This window comes from Hyla sarda, chromosome 6, assembly GCF_029499605.1.
Source record: "Hyla sarda isolate aHylSar1 chromosome 6, aHylSar1.hap1, whole genome shotgun sequence".
Taxonomy (NCBI): Eukaryota; Metazoa; Chordata; class Amphibia; order Anura; family Hylidae; genus Hyla; species Hyla sarda.
Window position 1 is genome coordinate 39,465,817 of NC_079194.1, and position 23,039 is coordinate 39,488,855.

Genomic DNA, 23,039 nt, shown 5'->3' on the forward strand with positions numbered 1-23,039 from the left:
CTACATCCAGTGAGGCCAGAAAAGACCCTTCTTCTAGTTTGACGTCTTCCAATCTTTTAAGTACATCCGTAGTGTCCCTCACAAAAGATGGGAGGGCATACACAAATGGTCTTAGTACCGCATCAACGTACTGACTTGGAGCTTGTGTGACATTATCTACCCCCGATAGAATAGGTCTTCCCCTCAAAGGGGGGTACCCTTTATGAATCTTGGGTATTGAATAGAAGCAAGCTATTCTTGGAAATTCTGGTTTCAAAAATTGGTATTCAGTGCCGTCAATTAGCTTATCACTTTTAGCTCTATTCAGTATAATTTCCAGTTCATCACTGAATCTTTTTGTTGGATCAATTGACAGCAGTGAGTAGCACTTTTTGTCTTTTAGTATATTCATACACATTTGTTTATAATCCTCCCTGGTCATCAAGACAATGTTTCCCCCTTTGTCCGAGGGTTTGATGACCAGGGAGGAATCTTTCTCCAAAATATTTAGAGCCTGCCACTCCTGAAATGTTAAATTGTAATTTGTCATTTTTTTATCCAATTGTTTCAGTTCTTTAGTAACAACCTCCAAAAAAATCTCCATGTTGCCATATTCACCTATTGGGGCTGTTTTTGTACTTTTTTTATGCAAGGTAGTAAAGGGACCCTGTCCTTCTGGTGACACTGCAGTACAATCCACGCGGGGCCCGAGCAAGGGGATATAGGCCAAGAGGAAGAGGCTCAAGAGGTTCAAGAGGCTCAAGGGGATCTAATAGGGGGGGTTTTTTAGAGGACCCACCTATCACCTCACATTACCCACTGAGGAGCGGATCTTAGATGACAATTGTATGAGGGAGGATATATCAGATAATTTACAGATTATCAATCTGTCTAATAGGGAACTAAGCACTGTAGAAATGAATTTACTAGCTAAAGGTCTATCCTTTGTCCCTACACCCAGGTTTAACCCCTTTATATGGGTAAAAGATTTAAATTTATTCATCAGAAAGTTGAAGTGGAGAAAATATTTCTCACTTAAAGAGGCAAGAGAAAGTCAGAATTTGGGACTTGATGTACATGACATGCCACTGTTGAGGGACATGACGGATCTAGCGGTGACTGCAGTGTCACCAGAAGGACAGGGTCCCTTTACTACCTTGCATAAAAAAAGTACAAAAACAGCCCCAATAGGTGAATATGGCAACATGGAGATTTTTTTGGAGGTTGTTACTAAAGAACTGAAACAATTGGATAAAAAAATGACAAATTACAATTTAACATTTCAGGAGTGGCAGGCTCTAAATATTTTGGAGAAAGATTCCTCCCTGGTCATCAAACCCTCGGACAAAGGGGGAAACATTGTCTTGATGACCAGGGAGGATTATAAACAAATGTGTATGAATATACTAAAAGACAAAAAGTGCTACTCACTGCTGTCAATTGATCCAACAAAAAGATTCAGTGATGAACTGGAAATTATACTGAATAGAGCTAAAAGTGATAAGCTAATTGACGGCACTGAATACCAATTTTTGAAACCAGAATTTCCAAGAATAGCTTGCTTCTATTCAATACCCAAGATTCATAAAGGGTACCCCCCTTTGAGGGGAAGACCTATTCTATCGGGGGTAGATAATGTCACACAAGCTCCAAGTCAGTACGTTGATGCGGTACTAAGACCATTTGTGTATGCCCTCCCATCTTTTGTGAGGGACACTACGGATGTACTTAAAAGATTGGAAGACGTCAAACTAGAAGAAGGGTCTTTTCTGGCCTCACTGGATGTAGAAGCACTGTATTCTAGTATCCCTCACGAAAGGGGGATCCAGGCGGTAGATTTTTTCTTAAAAACAAGGGGGATACAATATGCCGCACATAATCATTTAGTGCTAGATCTCCTTAAATATGTACTTACAAGAAACTATTTCGTCTTTGAGGGCCAGTCCTTCCACCAGCAACAAGGTACAGCGATGGGGAGCCCCTGTGCCCCAACTTTTGCAAATCTGTACCTTGGCTGGTGGGAGGACCAAAAAGTCTTCTCGGACGAAATGACAAAATGGACAGACCATGTGAATATCTGGCTTAGATTTATCGATGATATTCTGTTAGTATGGAATTCTACGGAGGAGGAATTTGAGCAATTTGTATCAGCACTAAATAACAATGATCTTAATCTGAGGTTCACTTCAACAATAAGTAAGACCCATCTTGAATTTTTGGATCTTCAGATTCGGATCATGCCTGACTGTACAATCGAGACCTCCTTATATAGAAAACCTACTGCAACGAATACCCTTCTTCGGTGGGATAGTAGTCATCCACTCCCGCTGAAGAGGGGTATTCCAACCGGTCAATACTTGAGGGTGCGCCGTAACTGCTCCACCCTAGGAGAGTTTAAAATCAAAGCGCAGGAATTAAGAACTAGGCTGAGAGCAAGAGGCTACCCAAATAAAATATTGAAGAAAGCCTATAGTAGAGCTTTAAGGAGTCAAAGATCGAAATTACTTATCCCCCAGAAAGAAAAAGAAAAAGAGAACACGAATACAGTCAGAATTATTGGAACTTATGATGATAAAAACTTTGAAGTAAAAAACATAATCCAGAAATATTGGCCAATCTTAAAAAGTGACAAGACCCTAGCAGAAACTCTATCAGAACAACCCCAGATAACATACAGGAGGGGTCAGAATTTAAAGGATAGACTTACTAAAAGCTGTTTTGAACCATTAACATCTAAAGAAACATGGTTACAAAAAGGGGTGACGGGTACATACCGATGTGGGAAATGTGTGATGTGCCCCTTCATTAAAACAGGAAAAAAGATAACCAGTGCAAGTACAGGACAAGAATTTATGATTAAACAACTGGCAAATTGTAACACAAAAGGGGTAGTCTATATGCTAACCTGTCCATGTCCAGCGAACTACGTGGGTAAAACATTCAGGTTTTTTTTTAAAAAGACTCCAAGAACACGTAGCAGACATTGTACATAGCAGGGACACACCAATTGGAAATCATTTTTCTAAGTTCCATGATAGCTGCCCAGAAGGCCTGCAAGCTCAGGTAATAGAAGTGATCCCTCCCCCAAAAAGAGGAGGGAGTTGGGACAGACAGCTCCTACAATGTGAAGCATCTTGGACTTTTCAGCTAGAAACGGTGAAACCACGGGGGCTGAATGACTCTATATGTTTTTCCTGCTTCATTTAATTGGTACAGTGCTCAGTTCCCTAAAATACCGATTTTGGGTTTAATCCAGTCCAAAGTCATCTTAAAGTATTTAAACAAACTTATTTAACATCAATAGACCAATAACAAAATTCAATTGTAAAGTACGGACAATAGATTTCTGGAACGGGAAACCCTTTTCCCCTGGATACGTATCTAACGATCCCCTTCCAGGCACCTGGATCTAATACCTCCGTTCTGCTAAAAGAACACAGTGACGTGTAGTGGAATGATAGGAGGATCCAGTGATGATGCGGTGCAGGGGAGGGCTACACACCTGTATAAATAGCAAGTGGAGATTTGAATCAGTGTGCGACCGCCATCAGAGTTATGCACAAGCTCACTCCACAAACAAACAACAAAAAGAAAGGAGATACTGGAATAACAAAGCCTAAGTACGGTTCCTGATGAATTAAAGGCTGAAGGAAACGCGTTGAACCGAAATCTTACAGAGGAGCAGTGTGAACGAACACAAGGAGAAGACATCAGGTTTTTTTTTCTCACGTCCTCTATCAATTTGCCACCATGTGTGTGAATATATGAAATGAAATCATCTTAGTATTCTAAAGGGATAGTGCAATAATATATGAAGCTTAAACATGTCTATTAACAAAAATAACTAAGCTAGTAACACGTTTGCAAATGTAAAAATACTGGTTTAAATATATCTGGGATTAAGTGAAGTTCATTTAAGAGGAACTGTGCAATATCCAATAAGGCGCTGATACACATGCAGATAGTGGACCTATTGGACTTTGTACAAACACCCATGGGACAAGGAAGCTTTTTGCACAAAAAGTTATATAAAACGCCTTCACCTTGTTCACATTGATGCGATTTTTATGGATGAATAGTCTGGTGCAACATCTATATTAGACATTCCAGTCTGTACCAATTTGTTGTGTGTGGATGATTGAGCTTGGTGCTAAATATCTGTAAAAACGCAGACATTCATATATAATAAATATTACGGACAATCACTGAAGCGTGTTCCCATAACATCAAAAGGAACAGTGCATGTAGTAAATCATCCATTTCAAACATATGGCACTGGATGCAGTAAATCACTAACAGCTTTACGGATTCAAATTGCGGAATTTGCATGATTATTTTCTCTTGGCTCTAACCAAGTGTGAATAGTGATCAAAAGACTGTGTCGTTACTAAAAGACTGTGGCGTTACTAGAAGTGTGATCAGTGATCTAAAATATATAGCACTGGATGCAGTAAATTACTAACAGTTTTTTGGATTCAAAGTGCGGAATTTGCATGAATATTTTCTCTTGGCTCTACAAACCAAGTGTGAACAGTGATCAAAAGACTGTGGCGTTACTAGAAGTGTGAACAGTGATTTAAAGTATATGGCACTGGATGCAGTAAATTACTAACAGTTTTATGGATTCCAATTGCATAATTTGCATGATTATTTTCTTTTGGCTCTAAAAACCAAGTGTAAATAGTGATCAAAAGACTGTGTCGTTACTAAAAGACTGTGTCGTTACTAGAAGTGTGATCAGTGATCTAAAATATATAGCACTGGATGCAGTAAATTACTAACAGTTTTTTGGATTCAAAGTGCGGAATTTGCATGAATATTTTCTCTTGGCTCTACAAACCAAGTGTGAACAGTGATCAAAAGACTGTGTCGTTACTAGAAGTGTGAACAGTGATCTAAAGTATATGGCACTGGATGCAGTAAATTACTAACAGTTTTATGGATTCCAATTGCGAAATTTGCATGATTATTTTCGCTTGGCTCTAAAAACCAAGTGTGAATAGTGATCAAAAGACTGTGTCGTTACTAGAAGTGTGAACAGTGATCAAAAGACTGTGGCGTTAATATAAGAATATAAGAATACAATGTTGGGGCTCTCATCTGTATGAATTAATGTGGAGAGGTGAGCACCAAGAAAGATACCAACATATGGCGGTGGCAATACATTCTTAGTTTTTTCACGTGGTGTGATTTTTTCCAAAAAAGTTTTTTTCATATTTTAATGGATACAATAAATATTAACATTTTAAAGGTTCCCTATTTTTTTTCATTTTTGATATATTTATACGAGTTGGGAGACCTACATCCTTTGGATCATTATAGTTTTTTATATATATATATATATATATATATATATATATATATATATATATATATATATTTCCATAAAGATGTCTCCTGACAATGCTGATAATGTTTCATGTTTTGTGCTGAATGTTTTTTATTAGAAATAAGAGTCCTTAACCAGACAAGCAATAAGGCCAAACATTGAATCAATGAACAGCTGTTTCCCCATCATAGTACCCATCATAGTAATGCATGCTTCCTGAACGTCTTAAGGGGAGAAAGTCGCTTTCACTTTTGACGGCAACCTGTTTCCCCTGAAAACAAAAGGATCAGATATGCCAAAATCCAACATACTCAATTCTTTTCTCCCTGAATTTCTGCAATTGATACCCCCATACTCATTGGATAAGCACGTTTGTAAAACCCTACATTTGTATATCCAGCTTTAGAGCACTTTCCTCAAGGTGTCTTTTTCAGTATAACATAGGTGCAGGTGTCTTATTCAGTAAATGGTTGTGGATTTGATCTTCAGTTGTATTGTACAGTAAAACCTCTCTGAAAGATCATGTTTTGAGAAGACCACTTCCTTATTCAGATCAGATTTGGTCTACCTGATTTTCATTCTATGCATAGAAGTCTTTAAGAAAACCACCCCAAGAAGGTAAAATTTTGAATACTCAGGCATGAGAGGAAAGAAATGGTGGCACAACCGATGTCCGCAGCAGTGGATGGAGGGACTGTTAAGTCCGTAGGAGGGGGAACGCAATATCCAGGGGTACAGGGGTGCACGATAAATAGACAAGAGTTCTGATTTGTATGCGGAGAAAGAAATGCAAATCGGCACTCACCTGTACAAAAGTGTAGTCTTTATTTAGTCATCAAACAATCAGAAAAGCCGGCCTCGTGAGGACGGGAGAGACAGAAGCGCAACAGCCGAAGCTGTGCGGGCGAACAGCTGGTTTCGTGGGCAATGCCGCTTCCTCTGGCCTCCTGGAGGCCAGAGGAAGCGGCATTGCCCACGAAACCAGTTGTTTGCCCACCCGCACAGCTTCGGCTGTTGCGCTTCTGTCTCTCCTGTCCCCATGAGGCTTTTCTGATTGTTTGATGGCTAAATAAAGACTACACTTTTGCACAGGTGAGTGCCGATTTGCATTTCTTTCTCCGCACCCATAGAAAAATTTTGAATGGTTGTCTCAAAGAGGTTTCACTGTACTGTGTATGCAAGGGTCTGAAAAAACTGTATAGAAATAAAAAAAAATTGTATCCTTTCTCTTGTAGGTCTTCGAATTCGGCTGTTCAATTTTTCCCTCAAACTTCTAAGCTGTATGTTGTATATAGTTCGTGTCCTGCTGGATAACTCAAACAAAAATAAAGGAACATGGTAATGTAAAATTTACTTAACATAAATAACAAATAGTGTATACTGTTATCTAAATTTAAATTACTGTATGAATTTCTAGTGCTATTACTCAAATGTTATTATTCACTTCAAATAGTTTGGTTATATCGTCACATGTTATGGTAGGAATTCAGGTTTTACGGGAATATATAGAAGAATTGAAGGGGTACTCCGGTGGAAATATATATATATATATATATATATATATATATATATATATATATTTTTTTTTTTTTTTTTTTTTTTATCAACTGGTGTCAGAAAATTAAACAGATTTGTAAATTACTACTATTTAAAAATCCCAATCCTTCCAGTAAGATTTTTAAATAGAAGTAATTTAAAAATCTGTAAAGTTTTCTGCCACCAGTGGATTAAAAAAAATGTTTTTTTCCTTTTTTTATAACTGTTTATTTATTAAAGAATTTTTCTTTAAAGCAGATATTTGAGAATAAGAAAATAAAAGTACATAGAATAATAAACAGAGTCATTACATATTAAAAAGACCAGGTTACAATATAATAACATAGATCCGGCTGTAAAGATGTTGTAAAGTCCTGATTATTTCAGGTCGGCTCTGTGAGTATGACCGGGCCCACGTGATCCATCACCATATCAACGCATGGATCACGTGGGCGGCCCGGTCATGTGACTGTATCCCAGGAGTCTCTTTCACTAATGCACGCATGCGCAGTGTATTTTGACCCACGATATCGGCGCCATTGACAGAGCGTGTGAGTAATATCTCCCCGGTCTTATGTTAATGTTAATATATAATTATGTACAGATGAAAGTGTTTAATAATTAGATCTTAGATAGAAGATTACGTCAGAAATGGTGCTTTTCAAGCATTATTTTTAAATTTACACAAAAATGCACAAAAATGCACTATAACATGCACTTTATATTTTATGGACAGCTCTGAGTATTATGTATTTTACTTGTTATTTATATATTTTTGCTTAATTATTAATTGATTGTTGTGAATCACGTGATTTGTAATGTTGCACTAGGACTGGGTATTTATACCCCTTAGATTGTGTGTGTGTGTGTGTGTATATATATATATATATATATATATATAATTCTGGCATCTACTGCCTGACACATTGGCTATAAACTATGCCAGTTGAAGTCTATCTAAGGTTGTTTATCCTTCCTGTACTTATTAGCTGCTGAATACTACAGAGGAAATTCTTTTCTTTTTGGAATTCTCTCTGATGACATCATGAGCACAGTGCTCTTTGCTGACGTCATTATAATAATAATAATAACTCTTTATTTATTGTTGCCCTTAATGGGATTTGAACCCAAGGCCATGCTAACTACTGAGCCACCATGCTGCCCTTAGCATACATGTGCTATGCACGATTGCTAAAATGGACACAGATGTCAGCAGAGAGCACTGTGCTCGTGATGTCTTCAGTGTTCCAAAAAGAAAGGAATTTCCTCTGTAGCATTCAGCAGCTAATAAGTACTGGAAGGATTAAGATTTTTTAATAGAAGTAATTTACAAATATGTTTAACTTTCTGGCACCAGTTGATTTAAAAGAAAAAAGGTTTTCACCGGAGTACCCCTTTAACCCTTTAAGGACCAGGCCATTTTACACCTTAGGACCAGAGCGTTTTTTGCACATCTGACCACTGTCATTTTAAACATTAATAACTCTGGAATGCTTTTAGCTATCAATCTGATTCCGAGATTCTTTTTTCGTAACATATTCTACTTTAACATAGTGGTAAAATTTTGTGGTAACTTGCATCCTTTCTTGGTGAAAAATCCCAAAATTTGATGAAAAAATTGCAAATTTTGCATTTTTCTAACTTTGAAGCTTTCTGCTTGTAAGGAAAATGGATATTCAAAATATTTTTTTTTATTCACATTTCCAATATGTCTACTTTATGTTTGCATCATAAAATTGATGTGTTTTTACTTTTGGAAGACACCAGAGGGCTTCAAAGTTCAGCAGCACTTTTCCAATTTTTCACAAAATTTTTAACCTCGCTTTTTTTCAGAGACCAGTTCAGGTTTGAAGTGGATTTGAAGGGTCTTCCCATTAGAAATACCCCACAAATGACCCCATTATAAAAACTACACACCCCAAAGTATTCAAAATGACAATCAGTAAGTGTTTTAACCCTTTAGGTGTTTCACAGGAATAGCAGCAAAGTGAAGGAGAAAATTCACAATCTTTATTTTTTACACTCGCATGTTCTTGTAAACCCAATTTTTGAATTTTTACAAGGGGTAAAAGGAAAAATTGTATACTTATATTTGTAGCCCAATTTCTCTCGAGTAAGCACATACCTCATATGTCTATGTAAAGTGTTCGGCGGGCGCAGTAGAGGGCTCAGAAGCGAAGGAGCGACAAGGGGATTTTGGAGAGTACGTTTTTCAGAAATGGTTTTTGGGGGGCATGTTGCATTTAGGAAGCCCCTATGGTGCCAGAACAGCAAAAAAAAAACACATGGCATACCATTTTGGAAACTAGACCCCTTGAGGAACGTAACAAGGAATAAAGTGAGCCTTAATACCCCACACAGGTTTCACGACTTTTGCATATGTAAAAAAAAAAAAAAAAAATTTCACTAAAATGTGTGTTTCCCCCCAAATTTCACATTTTTGCAAGGGTTAATAGCAGAAAATACCCCCCAAAATTTGTAACCCCATCTCTTCTGAGTGTGGAGGTACCCCATAAGTGGACCTGAAGTGCACTACGGGCGAACTACAATGCTCAGAAGAGGAGGAGCACCATTGAGCTTTTGGAAAGAGAATTCGTTTGGAATGGTAGTCAGGGACTATGTGCATTTACAAAGCCCCCTGTGGTGCCAGAACAGTGGACCCCCCCCCCACATGTGACCCTATTTTGGAAACTACACCCCTCACAGAATTTAATAAGTGGTGCAGTGAGCATTTACACCCCACTGGCGTTTGACAGATCTTTGGAACAGTGGCCTGTGCAAATGGAAAATTAAATTTTTCATTTTCACGGATCACTGTTCCAAAAATCTGTCAGACACCTGTGGGGCGTAAATGCTCACTGTACCCCTTATTACATTACATGAGGGGTGTAGTTTCCAAAATGGGGTCACATATGGGGGGGTCCATTGTTCTGGTACCATGGGGGCTTTGTAAACACAAGTGGCCTTCAATTCCGGACAAATTTTCTCTTCAAAATCCCAATGGCGCTCCTTCACTTCTGAGCATTGTAGTGCACCCATAGAGCACTTTACATCCACATATGGGGTATGCTCTTACTCAGAAGAAATTGGGTTACAAATTTTGGGGGGCCTTTTTTATTTTCCCTTGAGAAAATGAAAAATTTAAGGTGACACCAGCATTTTAGTGAAACAATTTTTTTTTCATTTTCCCATCCAACTTTAATGAAAATTTGTCAAACACCTGTGGGGTGTTCAGGCTCACTATACCCCTTGTTACGTTCCGTGAGGGGAGTCGTTTCCAAAATGGGGTCACATGTGGGTATTTATTTTTTGGGGTTTATGTCAGAACCGCTGTAAAATCAGCCACCCCTGTGCAAATCACCAATTTAGGCCTCAAATGTACATGGTGCGCTCTCACTCCTGAGCCTTGTTGTGCGTCCGCAGAGCATTTTACGCCCACATATGTGGTATTTCCGTACTCAGGAGAAATTGCATTACAATTTTTTTTTTCCTTTTACCTCCCGTGAAAATAAAACGTAAAGGACAACACCAGCATGTTAGTGTAAACACATTTTTTTTTTTTACACTAACAGGCTGGTGTAGACCCCAACTTTTATTTTTCATAAGGGGTAAAAGGAAAAAAAGCCCACAAAATTAGTAGTGCAATTTCTCCTGAGTACGGAGATACCCCATGTGTGGCACTAAAATGTTTCCTTGAAATACGACAGGGCTCTGAAGAGAGAGAGCGCCATCCCCCTTCTATTCCGGGTCACCGGGTCACCATAGACCCGTAATGACCCGGAATTGGCGCAAATCGCAAGTGTGAATTCACTTGCGATTTGCGCCGATCGCCGACATGGGGGTTCTAATGATATCAGCAGTCACCCAGGCCCAGTCCCCGCCCGGCGCGCGGTGGGGACCGAAATTCCCACGGGCGTACAGGTACACCCTTGGTCCTTAAGTACCAGGGAGCAAAGGCGTACCTGTACGCCCTTGGTCCTTAAGGGATTAAGGCCCAAATGGGCTGAGTCCATAAGGGGTTAATAGCGATGCCTGTAATCTGTGTGTCATACTTAATAATAGTATTATTTTGCTAACAAAGCATACACCCTATGTGTGTTAGGACAAGGCAAAGTGTTCTACACCCCTATTGTGGCTATATGGTCTCCTCATGCATCCACCACCTCAGCGCTGTGTCATTCAGCCACTATATGGTCTCCTCATGCTGCCAACATCTCCAAGCTGTGTCATTCAACCACTATATGGTCTCCTCATGCTGCCAACACCTCCATGCTGTGTCATTCAGTCACTATATGGTCTCCTCATGCTGCCAACACCTCCACCCTGTGTGATTTAGCCACTATATGGTGTCCTCATGCTGCCAACACCTCCACCCTGTGTCATTCAGGCACTATATGGTCTCCTCATGCTGCCAACACCTCCACGTTGTGTCATTCAGGCACTATATGGTCTCCTCATACTGATGCCACCTCCAGGCTCTGTCCTTTTGCCGCTCTGCGACAGTGATTCTAATAGTGATGCCTCTGATCTCCATGTCATACTGAATAACAGTATTATTTCACTAACCCAGCACACATCCTATGTGTGTTACAGCAAGGTAAAGTTTTCTACACCCCTATTGAGGCTCTCTGTAGGCCAGAAATAGCTGTTTTTAATAGAGATTATCCGCAAATAAATTCGGACCGAACGAAATTTTTTCAGAAAATCAAATTTTTCAAAAATTCGCTCATCTCTAAAATGTACTATACATTTTGTAGCCTTCTTTAAAAAAAAAAAAAACTCAAAAGTTAAAGGGGTTATCCACAAGGTGACTTTAGTACGTACCTGGCAGACAGTAATGGACATGTTTAGGAAGGATCTGCGCTTGTCTTGGGGCTAAATGGCTATGTTGTGAGATTACCATAACACTGTGGCTAGCTTTTTGTGAACTGGTAATTCCTGTTTGACTTTTCTTTTTTTTTACTACAAATCCCACAATTCCATTTTCCTCCCTCCCACACATCAGCCACCCTGTCCATTAAAACATAAATGAGCTGCATCCATTCAAAAGATCCGTGGTTTTCAATCATGGTGCCTACAGCTGTTGCATTAGTTGCAGATTGATCCCTCTCCCACCAAATGATTCTTCCACTCATTGAAGCAGACAGGCTCCCTGTCATCAGTTGACTAGTGAGTCAGGTCTCGGCCGCATTGCAAGCTGGGAAAAATCTGAGACAACAGTCATTTTGTATGCTGATAAAAATAAATATTGGAGTGAAAATCACAAAAGAATTGTGAGAAAACCGTCACACACAGTTACAGACACTATATTATGAACTACACTAACTTTACAGCCGCTGTAGCATAGTCAAATAAAAAAATCCTGGAATACCCCTTTAATCATTGTGAGGTTTTCAGTTTATAGATCCAAAACACTTACCTGTGTCTCAACGAATTGAACCGATTGGGAGAATAGTTGGAATTTTTTTTATTAGGTAATATTACAAAAGTTGGTAAATCACAATTATCTGTTTCAAAAGTGACTTTAACCCCTTAAGGACCAATACAAGTAAAGCTGTATGCCCCTGAAAGACCAGGCCTGTTTTTTTTCAAATCGGGGATGTCTGACTTTATTAGACAATAACACTGGTAACGTTTTGCCAATCACGATAATTCTGACATAGTTTTTTTTTTTTCCCACAAGTTGTCCGTCATGTACATAGTAAAAGTAAGCCAATGTAATTTGTAGTTTTTTTTTTACAATGCAAAAAATTATAAAATGTAAAAATTTTTTTTAGATTTTTTGCTATTTTATCACTAATAGGTTGTATATATTTATACTTTCTGACCAAACAGTTTATGAAACTTATACTTTCAAATGTCTACTTTATTTTGAAAGCCTTTCTTTTGTTGTTAATTAACATTTTAAATTAATTAGAAGCCTAACAATTTAACTTGAAACTTTCAAAATTTGAAAAGTACATCTTTTTTTAATGTGCTATGCAAGGTTTGCAGAAATTTGAAGGTGGCAGAACATAGGACCCCCCCCCCCCCCCCCCCCAAAAAAAAAAAAAAAGAAAAAAAAAAATTACCCCATTTTAAAAACTAGACCCCTCAAGGTATTCGCTAGGGGGTACAGTGAGTATTTTAACACCATAGTTTTGTGGCAGGAATTATTATAAAGTCAGTGTTAAAAATTTGAACTTTGCTTTTTTTCACAAATGCATCAATTGTGGGGCATATTTTTTGTACATCGCTTCTGCTATTGAAAGAGATGCACCCTATATTTTATTGAGCTGCTCGGCCCGTGTTTGGAAATACCCCACTTAGGCCATATTTGGTTCCTTGGCGCATGGTAGGAACCAGAAGGAGAGGAGCGCCATTTGGCTTTCAGGGCATCATTTCAGTACGAATGGATCGTAGGCTGCACTTCACGCCTGCAAAGGGTTTTAGCTGCCAGAATCATACAGAACCCCCACAATTGACCCCATTTAAGAAACTAAACCCCCTATAGTATTCATCTAGAACAAAAGTGAGTGCTTTAAGTCCTTTTTGTGTGGCTGGAATGGTTACAAAGTCAAAGGAAAAATTTAAATTTTCTTATTTTTTCACAAATGCATCTTTTGTGGGACATACATTTTGTACATTGCATCTGAAAAGTAGAAAATGTACCCCATATTTTATTACGCTGTTCATCCTATGTTCAGTAATACCTCTGCTTAGGCCATATTTGGTTGCATGGCCACATGATGGGACCCAAAAGGAAAGGAGGACCATTTTGCTTTCAGGATATCATTATACAAATTATAGGCCGCACTTCATCTTGCAAAGCATTCCAGCTGTCAGAACAATACTGCACCCCCAGAAGTGACCCCATTTTCTAATCTACGCCCCCTAAAGTATTCACCTAGGGCACAAGTGAGCCCTTATTGTGTGACTAGAATATTTCAAAGTCAGTGGAAAAAACAGCAATTAGCTTTTTTTCCCACAAATTCTTTATTTGCAGTACATCATTTTGGTAAGTCGCTTTTGAAATGTAGAAAATATGCCCCATATTTTATTACACTGTTCGTCCCGGGCTGGGCAGTACCCCTACTTAGGCCATATCTGGTTGCCTGACAGCCTGGTAGGACCAAGAAGGAGAGGAGCCCCCTTTGGCTTTCAGGGCATCATTATTTGAATAGTCCCCATTCATACTGCGTTTCTACAGTATAGGTGTCCGTTGTCCTGTCAAAAAAGCATGCCAATGTATATTGTAGCCGTCTCATTCAGAAATGAATGGAGCTGCTACAGTATACGTCAGCATCACTTTTTTTTAAATGATGCTGAAAGATACCTCTAACATACTGCTGAAATGCAGTATGAACGGGATGCAGTGTAGGGTCACATAGAGCATATCCGCAGCATATTTCATACCGCGGATGCCCCTGACAATCACAAGGGCGAGATCACTTCTGCGGCTTGGTAGCTCAGTATGTCCACTCATGACTGCCGGTGGGAAATCCCCCGCTATGAGTGGACACACAAAGCTACCCAGGGAGCTCATTAATTTGACTCCTGGTGGACATCCGCAGCATGCAGCATGCTGCCGTGTGATCCTACACATTATGCATTTTTTTAAATTATATTTATTTAATAAATGTATTTTTATTTTTTATTTTATTTTTTTTACATTTTTTTTTATTTTTTACACTGTTTTTCTTTTACACTTTCATTTATTTTATATAATTTTTTCCACTTTTTTAATGCTTTGGAATACTTAGTATTCCAAAGCATTGCAGTTAAATGCTCAGTTTTACACTAGTAGGCCGCATATCAGGACATATATTCAACTGACCTGGATGGCATGCGGCGAGCATGTACAACTGTACAAAAAGATTTAGATGAATTACTCATGACCACCATGTTCGGGTCTTCTTGAAACTTTGCTTTTTATTCATTTGTTATTTTCAGAATCATCACAATTACTTATCAAGATGTATGGGGTACGTTGGTTTACATCCCAAGTGGGCAAGATGACAAATGCATTTAAGAGGCATTTGTCATCTTGCCCACTTGGGATGTAAACCATCGTAACCCATACATCTTGGTAAGAAATTGTGATGATTTCGAAAATAACATATGAATAAAAAACAAAGTTTCAAGAAGACCCGAACGTGGTGGTCGTGAGTAATTCATCTAAATCTTCTTGTACAGTTGTACATGCTCACCGCATGCTATCCAGGTCAGTTGAATATAGTTTGCAATGGTGATGAACGATAGCACCACTTACCTGTGATGGACTTGGTATACATATATCAATATTACCTATATAACAATGTAACCTTTTGTTATTGAATGAGCATATCAGGACATGCCTCTGGTACGTCCTGACTAGTGTTGAGCGGCATAGGCCATATTCGAATTCGCGAATATTCGCGAATATATGGACGAACATTCGTCATACATTCGCGAATATTCGCATATTCGTTATATGCTCGTTTTATTTTCGCATATGCGAACATTCGCGTATGCGAAAATTAACATATGTGAATATTAGCATATACAAAATTAGCATACGCATTTTCGCACGCCAGTCTCACACAGTAGTATTACAGCCTTCTTTACACCACACAAGCTGGAAGCAGAGAGGGGTGATCACTGTGATGTGTACTGTGAAAAAAAAAAAATTACGAATATATAGCGCTATATTCGCGAATTTCGCGAATTCGCGAATATGCGATATTCGCGAATAATATTCGAATTGCGAATATTCGTGAGCAACACTAGTCCTGACAGGCAATTACCAGGGCAGACCTGGGGGTCCTTGTAAAGACCCCCAGCTGTCCAGGTAACTAGCAGCACCCAGTGATTGTTGTGGGGAGCTACAGGAGAGAGATAGAGGGATCAGTTCAGTTCAGTTGCTCCCATCTCCCATGAGGTGGTGGGAGATTTAAACTGGTTGTCTGCTCAGTCCTTTGCCTGTGATCGTGTTTTTTTTTGCTTTTTACTCATGTTCCTGTGCCTTGTACTGTTCCTTGATACCTAACCTCTGATTGTGACCTGATCTTTCCTTTTCCTGCTGATTTTGTACTTCACCGTCCTCTAGTTTGACCCCTGGTTGTTCCTGACTCTGCTTTAGATTTGTTTTTACTGCACTTCTCTCTAGGTTTTGTCCCTGGTTAACCCCTTGTCTGCTGATTTTGTACAGATTTTCTTGTATGTTGCTAACTTGCCCTGTTTCCTTATACCCTTTGCACTTAGTCCTGTGTAGGGATAATCACCCAGTTGGGGGGAATTACTTAAGGCGGGTCATGCAAGTAGGTAGCAACAATGGTTTTGAGCAAGCTCAGTTCCTCACTGACGTAACACAATCGTTGCTATTATGCATGGTGATGCTAGACCTATGTACATTTGTGTTACGCCGAGCGCTCCGGGTCCCCGCTCCTCCCCGGAGCGCTCGCAGCATCCTCGCATTTGCAGCGCCTCGGTCAGACCTGCTGACCGGGTGCGCTGCAATATCTCTCTCAGCCGGGATGCGATTCGCGATGCGGGAGGCGCCCGCTCGCGATGCGCATCCCGGCTCCCGTACCTGACTCGTTCCCCATCGGTCTTGTCCCGGCGCGCGCGGCCCCGCTCCTTAGGGCGCGCGCGCGCCAGGTCTCTGCAATTAAAGGGCCACTGCACCACTGATTGGCGCAGCAGGCTTAATCAGTGTGTTCACCTGTGCACTCCCTACTTATACCTCACTTCCCCTGCACTCCCTCGCCGGATCTTGTTGCCATTGTGCCAGTGAAAGCGTTTCCTTGTGTGTTCCTAGCCTGTGTTCCAGACCTCCTGCTGTTGCCCCTGACTACGATCCTTGCTGCCTGCCCTGACCTTCTGCTACGTCCGACCTTGCTCTTGTCTACTCCCTTGTACCGCGCCTATCTTCAGCAGTCAGAGAGGTTGAGCCGTTGCTGGTGGATACGACCTGGTTGCTACCGCCGCTGCAAGACCATCCCACTTTGCGGCGGGCTCTGGTGAATACCAGTAGCAACTTAGAACCGGTCCACGCCAATCCCTCTCTGGCACAGAGGATCCACCTCCAGCCAGCCGAATCGTGACAATTTGCTTGACCATTACTCCCTGCCTGACCTATGAAATACATGTACATCATGTACATTGGATATTTTGGCATGGACTTAGGAGCTGAGCCTGCTCCATAGTGGTTTATCTAAATTCTCCAATGCCGGTGATTGAAAGTGGCTTTAGATATCAGGTGCCACATGCTATCTAAAGCTGACACCCACTTTCAATAACTGGCATTGGAGAATAGAATTCAGATAAACCACTATGGAACAAAACAAAAAAAAAACACATAAAAAATAATAAAAAAATATTTTTATTTTACTGGATAATTTTCTGAACTGAACCATGCAGCTAAATTCACCAAACACCAGCAAAGAATGAATGCAAGCATGAAATATATATATATATATATATATATATATATAGATATATATATATATATATATATACTGCAATAAGTCCCATTCAAATCTATAATAACATTACATCTGATGATAAATAATTTTTTTCTAGATATGCCCATAGTGACACAATTGCCAGATGTTCTCTTCCTGAATATAGATTTATATGTGATAATTTTCCAACTTTATAATCCATGTTTATTCTTACTTTGAGAATTCTTCCAGCAGCGTTCATGTTCTCAGTCCTGTTACATACCAGACTGTGATTTATTTAGCACCTCTCAGTCCTTTCCCTAAACAAATAAAGAATATATGAAATAAAAACAAGTGAGCATCAAGCAGTGACATCGATGTTTTCCTATAAAAAAATGTGCAGTTTAAAAAAACAAACAAAAAAGTCTAAATGAATGCCTTCTTGTGAGAAGCATGTAGTGAGCAGTATATGTCTAAATATTTCATGTGTACCATCCATCTGGGGCTTGACTGATGCTCCCAGCACTTGTTTTACTGAACAATTTATGATATTTGGTCAATATTTCCAAAACATTACAGTTAGAGATGAGCAAATTTAAAAAAAATTTGATTTGGCAGATTCTGCGAATTTTGCCCCAAAATTTGTTTCAGTCCAAATTTATTTCCGGCAAATCGCTATTAAAAATGGCTATTTATGCGCTACAGAGAGCCTCAATAGGGGTATAGAACACTTTGCTTTGTCCTATCACGCATAGGGAGTGTGCTGTGTTAGTGAATTAATACTGTTATTCAGTATGGCATACAGATTACAGGAATCGCTATTAGAATCCCTACCGCAGAGCATCTGGATGTGGCAGCAGGGTCGGGAGACCGTATGGCATCAAAAATGAAGACATTGAAGAAATTTTTATGTAATTTTTATTTCATTTGATGGTGAGTATCTCGAGCTGGAGGTCTGCTGTGAGACAAGATACCACCTGTTCCAGCCCCTGCATCTCAGTGCCCCCCCCCCATCTGTGAAAGTGCGAATGTTTCATTTAATCAGTTATGGTTTATTGTTAGCGCTCCAAACTGTATGACTGAATTCTTGTGGTAATTCCATAGGTAATATGTTGCGTAAACGACCATAGAGCCTCTGTCTTGAAAAGATGACATCGATTTTTTTCTTTATTGAAATTTAAGATTTTGATTAGAATCACAAGTTTAATGTCCCGGGTGCTTGAAGAGTTTACTTTGAACTAATACTGTATGACCACAAAACCCAATATAACGAGGAGTCACATGATGGCACAATGACAGAGCCTCGAGCTGGCAGCAGTCCGACGAGACCATAGGACCTCACAATGGAAAAGACTAAAGATATTTTTGAAAATTTAAATTGAAGATTTTAGATAAATTGAAATTTTTAAAGTTTAATTTAAGGTGCCAACAGCATAAGGAGACGATATGGTGGCACAATGACACTGCCTGGAGGTGGAAGCAGCATGAGGAGTCCATAATTTGGCAGAATGACAAGGCAAGAAGAGACCATATAGTTGCAGAATGACCCAGCTTGGAGGTGGCAACAGCCTGACCCAGCCTGTCAGCCTATAAGGCCATAGGGCCTTACAATTGAAAGGATTAAAGATATTTTGGAAAACTTTAATTGAAGATTTAAAATAGATTAACATTAAGTTTCATTTAATCTGCCAGCAGCATGATGAGACCACATGACTACAGTGTGTCTGAGTCCTCTGTCTCCTCTTCCTCAACATACTGTAGCTCCACAGCCTGCTTCTGCTCCTCCTCTCCTGTCAGATGACTATAAAAACCATGGAAATGAAAAAACAGTCATCTAGGCATATAAATACTAATGAATATACAAGATATGGCCAGTCGTGATAAGTATAAATTTTATAAATGATTTTATAAAAATTACACATACACAGGTATGCCAACAGGGCCCTTGCCGGAAATACCAAAATGATTATAAAAATAGATGAATAAAAAGACAATAAAAATGTTAAAATATAGAGCTCATAGCAATATTTACAAGAGCGCGCTTCCAGGGTTGCGCGCATCCCGCCTGCCAGCGGACGTCTACCCGGCGAAAACCTTTTTCCAACAACCAGGCTCCAGGACATTGCTGGTAAGAGGCACAGTGTGCCCAATCACCAAATCCACTCAAAACTTTCCCTGTGTCGCTGGGGTAGAGTGGTCCACATTTGAGGGGCCTCAGCGCTGCAGAACGCAGCCTCATGCACCCAAAGGATTACAATTAAGAGACTATCTCTATCCCACTCACCAATCTCTATCCCTGTGCTGCCAGGGTAGAGTGGGATACACACAAGGAAACCCCAGCACCGCAGAGCGCATTGATTTTAACCCCTTAACAACACGCTGCCGTATGCAGTATCCTGACCAGATACGAGCTATACAGAACACATCGCTACTCATACTATTTGTAATCAACCATACAAGGCACGATCTCCGTGCATCCATCGGTTAGCACTACAGACTAATTGCCTCACTGGGATACCAGCACTTTTTACCCTGAATATTATGGGGGAGATTTATCAAAGTTGTCTATGTCCTGCATCAATATAGACCAAACTACAGAACGTTAGGCCGGTCTATTGTGCACCTAATTTATCAAAAGGCGCAAGGCTCTTGATAAATTCTGTGCACAGACTTCGGGATCTATGCTTTAGACTGTATTTAAACCTGCTCCAACATGGACTGACATTTTTATCGTACTTTCAGCCGATGAGACTTGTCGCTGAAAAGTCGTTTTTGATAAATTCAGCACCAATAAATTTTTCTGTCTAAAATAGACTAGAATGCATCATGTTCTAAAAATCCTCTAAAGCAAAAGTCACAGAAAAGTCGCACATATTTAGACTGTGACTTTCTGTGCGACAAATGTAGACAGGAAAAACCAGTCTAAATCCTTTGATAAATATCCCCCTATATGTCTATTTTATTTTATTTCATTGTATGAATATTTTATACATTCACTACCTTATCGTGGTGAGTCCGATGTAAAGGACTACAAAGGACACCACAAGCACTATCATTGTAATAATAAATTGTTTTAAATTAATTCACTGGATCTACATAATTTTTTACATATATTTTATATACACCCATTTATTGGCGATAATCAAGCCCAGACTTGAGGAAAGTGTACCCCCTCTTTATACATTGTCCGCAAGTTGTATGGGATACACAAACTTTTTCACGTTAGTACTCGTCTGGCAGTAATACTATTGGGGGACATGTATCAATAATGGTGTAGCAATGTGTGATTTTATGTATGTTTTTTTGCGTCAAATGGAGCATATTTGCGCCAAAATTATCAATTGTCGTACACAAGTTTGTAATTTTGGCACAAATGTAGCCCTACAAAAGGCGCAGACCCCAGAATTCCAGGCAGTAAATCTGACTTTGGGACGTTCTATTGTTGTAGCTATTTTCTCTGTCACTTTATTCATGGTGTAGATTTGCGCCTAAATGAAGGTATTTGCGCCTAAACTTGCGCCAAATCGAAAAGTTGCAATTAATGAATTCCAGACCAAAGATGATTGTAACTGAGATCACGACTAACAAAGTGAAACCATTTGGCACAATTGTTTGTCGCAAAAAATGACATAAAGGAAAAATTGCGACAAATCACAGACAAAAAAACAGAGTAAAAAGCTTCATACATACCCCCCATTGTCCCTATTGTCGGGTTGCAGCTACCTATACATGTTTTTTGGCCAGATTTGTAAATTACTTCTATTTAAAAATCTTAATCCTTCCAGTACTTATTAGCTGCTGTATGCTCCCCAGGAAATTATTTTCTTTTTGAATTACCTTTCTGTCTGACTACAGTGCTATCTGCTGACCTAATTTTAGGAGCTGTCCGGAGTAGGAGAAAATCCCCATAGCAAACCTCTCCTGCCCCAGACAGTTCCTAAAATGGACAGAGGTGTTACCAGAGAGCGCTGTGGTCAGACTGAAAAGGAAATTCAAACAGGAAATAACTTCCTGCAGAGCAAATAGAAGCTGATAAGTACTAGAAGGATTAAGATTTTTAAAGAGAAGTAATTTACAAATCTGTTTAACTTTCTTGCCCCAGTTGATTAAAAATAAAGTTTTCCAGGGGCGTACCCCTTTAAGGAAGATGTATGATAAAAGGATCCTGTCAAACAAACTGGCAAAAATAAGAGAGAGGCTGCAATTTACATGATAAACATGAGACACTCAAATACTACTATACAAGTACATTGGAAGGAAGAAATAATATAGAAAAATAGAGGAAATGTTATATAAATGATGCAAATGACAGAGATTCATTTAGGCCAGTGGGGGTTACAGTTTGGAGGTGGTTTATCCATCTTGCCTTCCTCTGTAAGAGTTGTTGGTCAAAATTTCCCCATCTCATGTTTCTCTTAAAGGGGTACTCCGGCGCTAAGACATCTCAACCCCTATCCAAAGGATAGGGGATAAGATGCCTGATTGTGGGGGTCCCTCCACTGGGGACCCCCGTGATCTTGCACACAGCACCCCGTTACAATCAGTCCCAGAGCATTGTGATGTCACGGCCCCACCCCCGTGTGACATCACGCTCTGCCCCTCAATGCAAGCCTATGGGAGGGGGCATGACAGCTGCCACGCCCAATCCCATAGGCTTGCATTGAGGGGGCGAAGCATGATGTCACCTTTGGATAGGGTATAAGATGTCTTAGCGCCGGAGTACCCCTTTAAGGACTTCAATCACTTGGAAGTTGATGTTTAAAGGGGAATCAGCATGATTGAGATGCATGTGGTTGGGAAGAGACTTGTCTCTCTTGTTTTTTATGTCTCCCACAAGTTCTAATATGCGTCGCCAAAGTTCTCTATAGGTTTTGCCAACATAGCCCATTGGGCAAGGGCAAGTAGCCAAATATATAACACCCATAGTTTTGCAGTTGGCATAGTGGTAATTATTTTAATTCCTGATTGTCCGTGTACCTTTTGAATGATTTGGAAACCTTTATAAAGGCACACACTTTACAAGCCCCGCATCTATAGGTTCCTGTGATAGTTGGTCTCAGCCATGTAGTTGGTTGCTTCGGAGGAACATCGAGGGAGATTTATTAAAACCTGTGCAGAGGAAGAGTGGTGCAGTTGCCCATAGCAACCAATCAGCATGATTCTTTCATTTTTAAAGAGGCCTGTGAAATATAAAAGCAGCGATCTGATTGGTTGCTATGGGCAACTCAGCAACTTTTCCTCTGCACAGGTTTTGATAAATCTCCCCCATAGTGACTGTGAACCAAAATGTCTCCCTGATTTTTGGCCCTTCTATATGTAATCACTGCTCTATCCTCAACAAGTTTATCCACCGTGGATTGGCCAATATTTCCTAATAATCTGATGTATATCTTCCGCCGCTGCGTCAAAGGTGCCAATGATTAGTGGTAAAAACAAGCAATCTCCAGGTAGCAGAGCGGGATCAATGGAAGCGCTGAGACCAGATAAGAAGTTAAAAGGATTTATTTCCCATAATGCAACTCGTTTCACGGTCACCCGCTTCCTTGAGGAAGCGGGCGACCGTGAAACGCGTTGCATTATGGGAAATAAATCCTTTTAACTTCTTCGGCGCTAAGACATCTTATTTATTTCCCATAATGCAACGCGTTTCACGGTCACCCGCTTCCTTGAGGAAGCGGGTGACCGTGAAACGCATTGCATTATGGGAAATAAATCCTTTTAACTTCTTATCTGGTCTCAGCGCTTCCATTGATCCCGCTCTGCTACCTGGAGGTTGCTTGTATTTATCATGA

General features: G+C 39.8%; 1 protein-coding gene across 3 annotated transcripts in view; it reads left to right on the forward strand.

The window, feature by feature from the left end:
* The window catches only part of KCNT2 (potassium sodium-activated channel subfamily T member 2), an 814,344-nt gene that overhangs the window by 314,687 nt on the left and 476,618 nt on the right, over nt 1-23,039 (forward strand). For all 3 annotated transcript variants that reach the window (XM_056523545.1, XM_056523546.1, XM_056523547.1), the window contains exon 3: nt 6,544-6,646. In XM_056523545.1, coding sequence (XP_056379520.1) covers nt 6,544-6,646 — 103 coding nt within the window. The remainder of the gene's footprint in view (nt 1-6,543; nt 6,647-23,039) is intronic.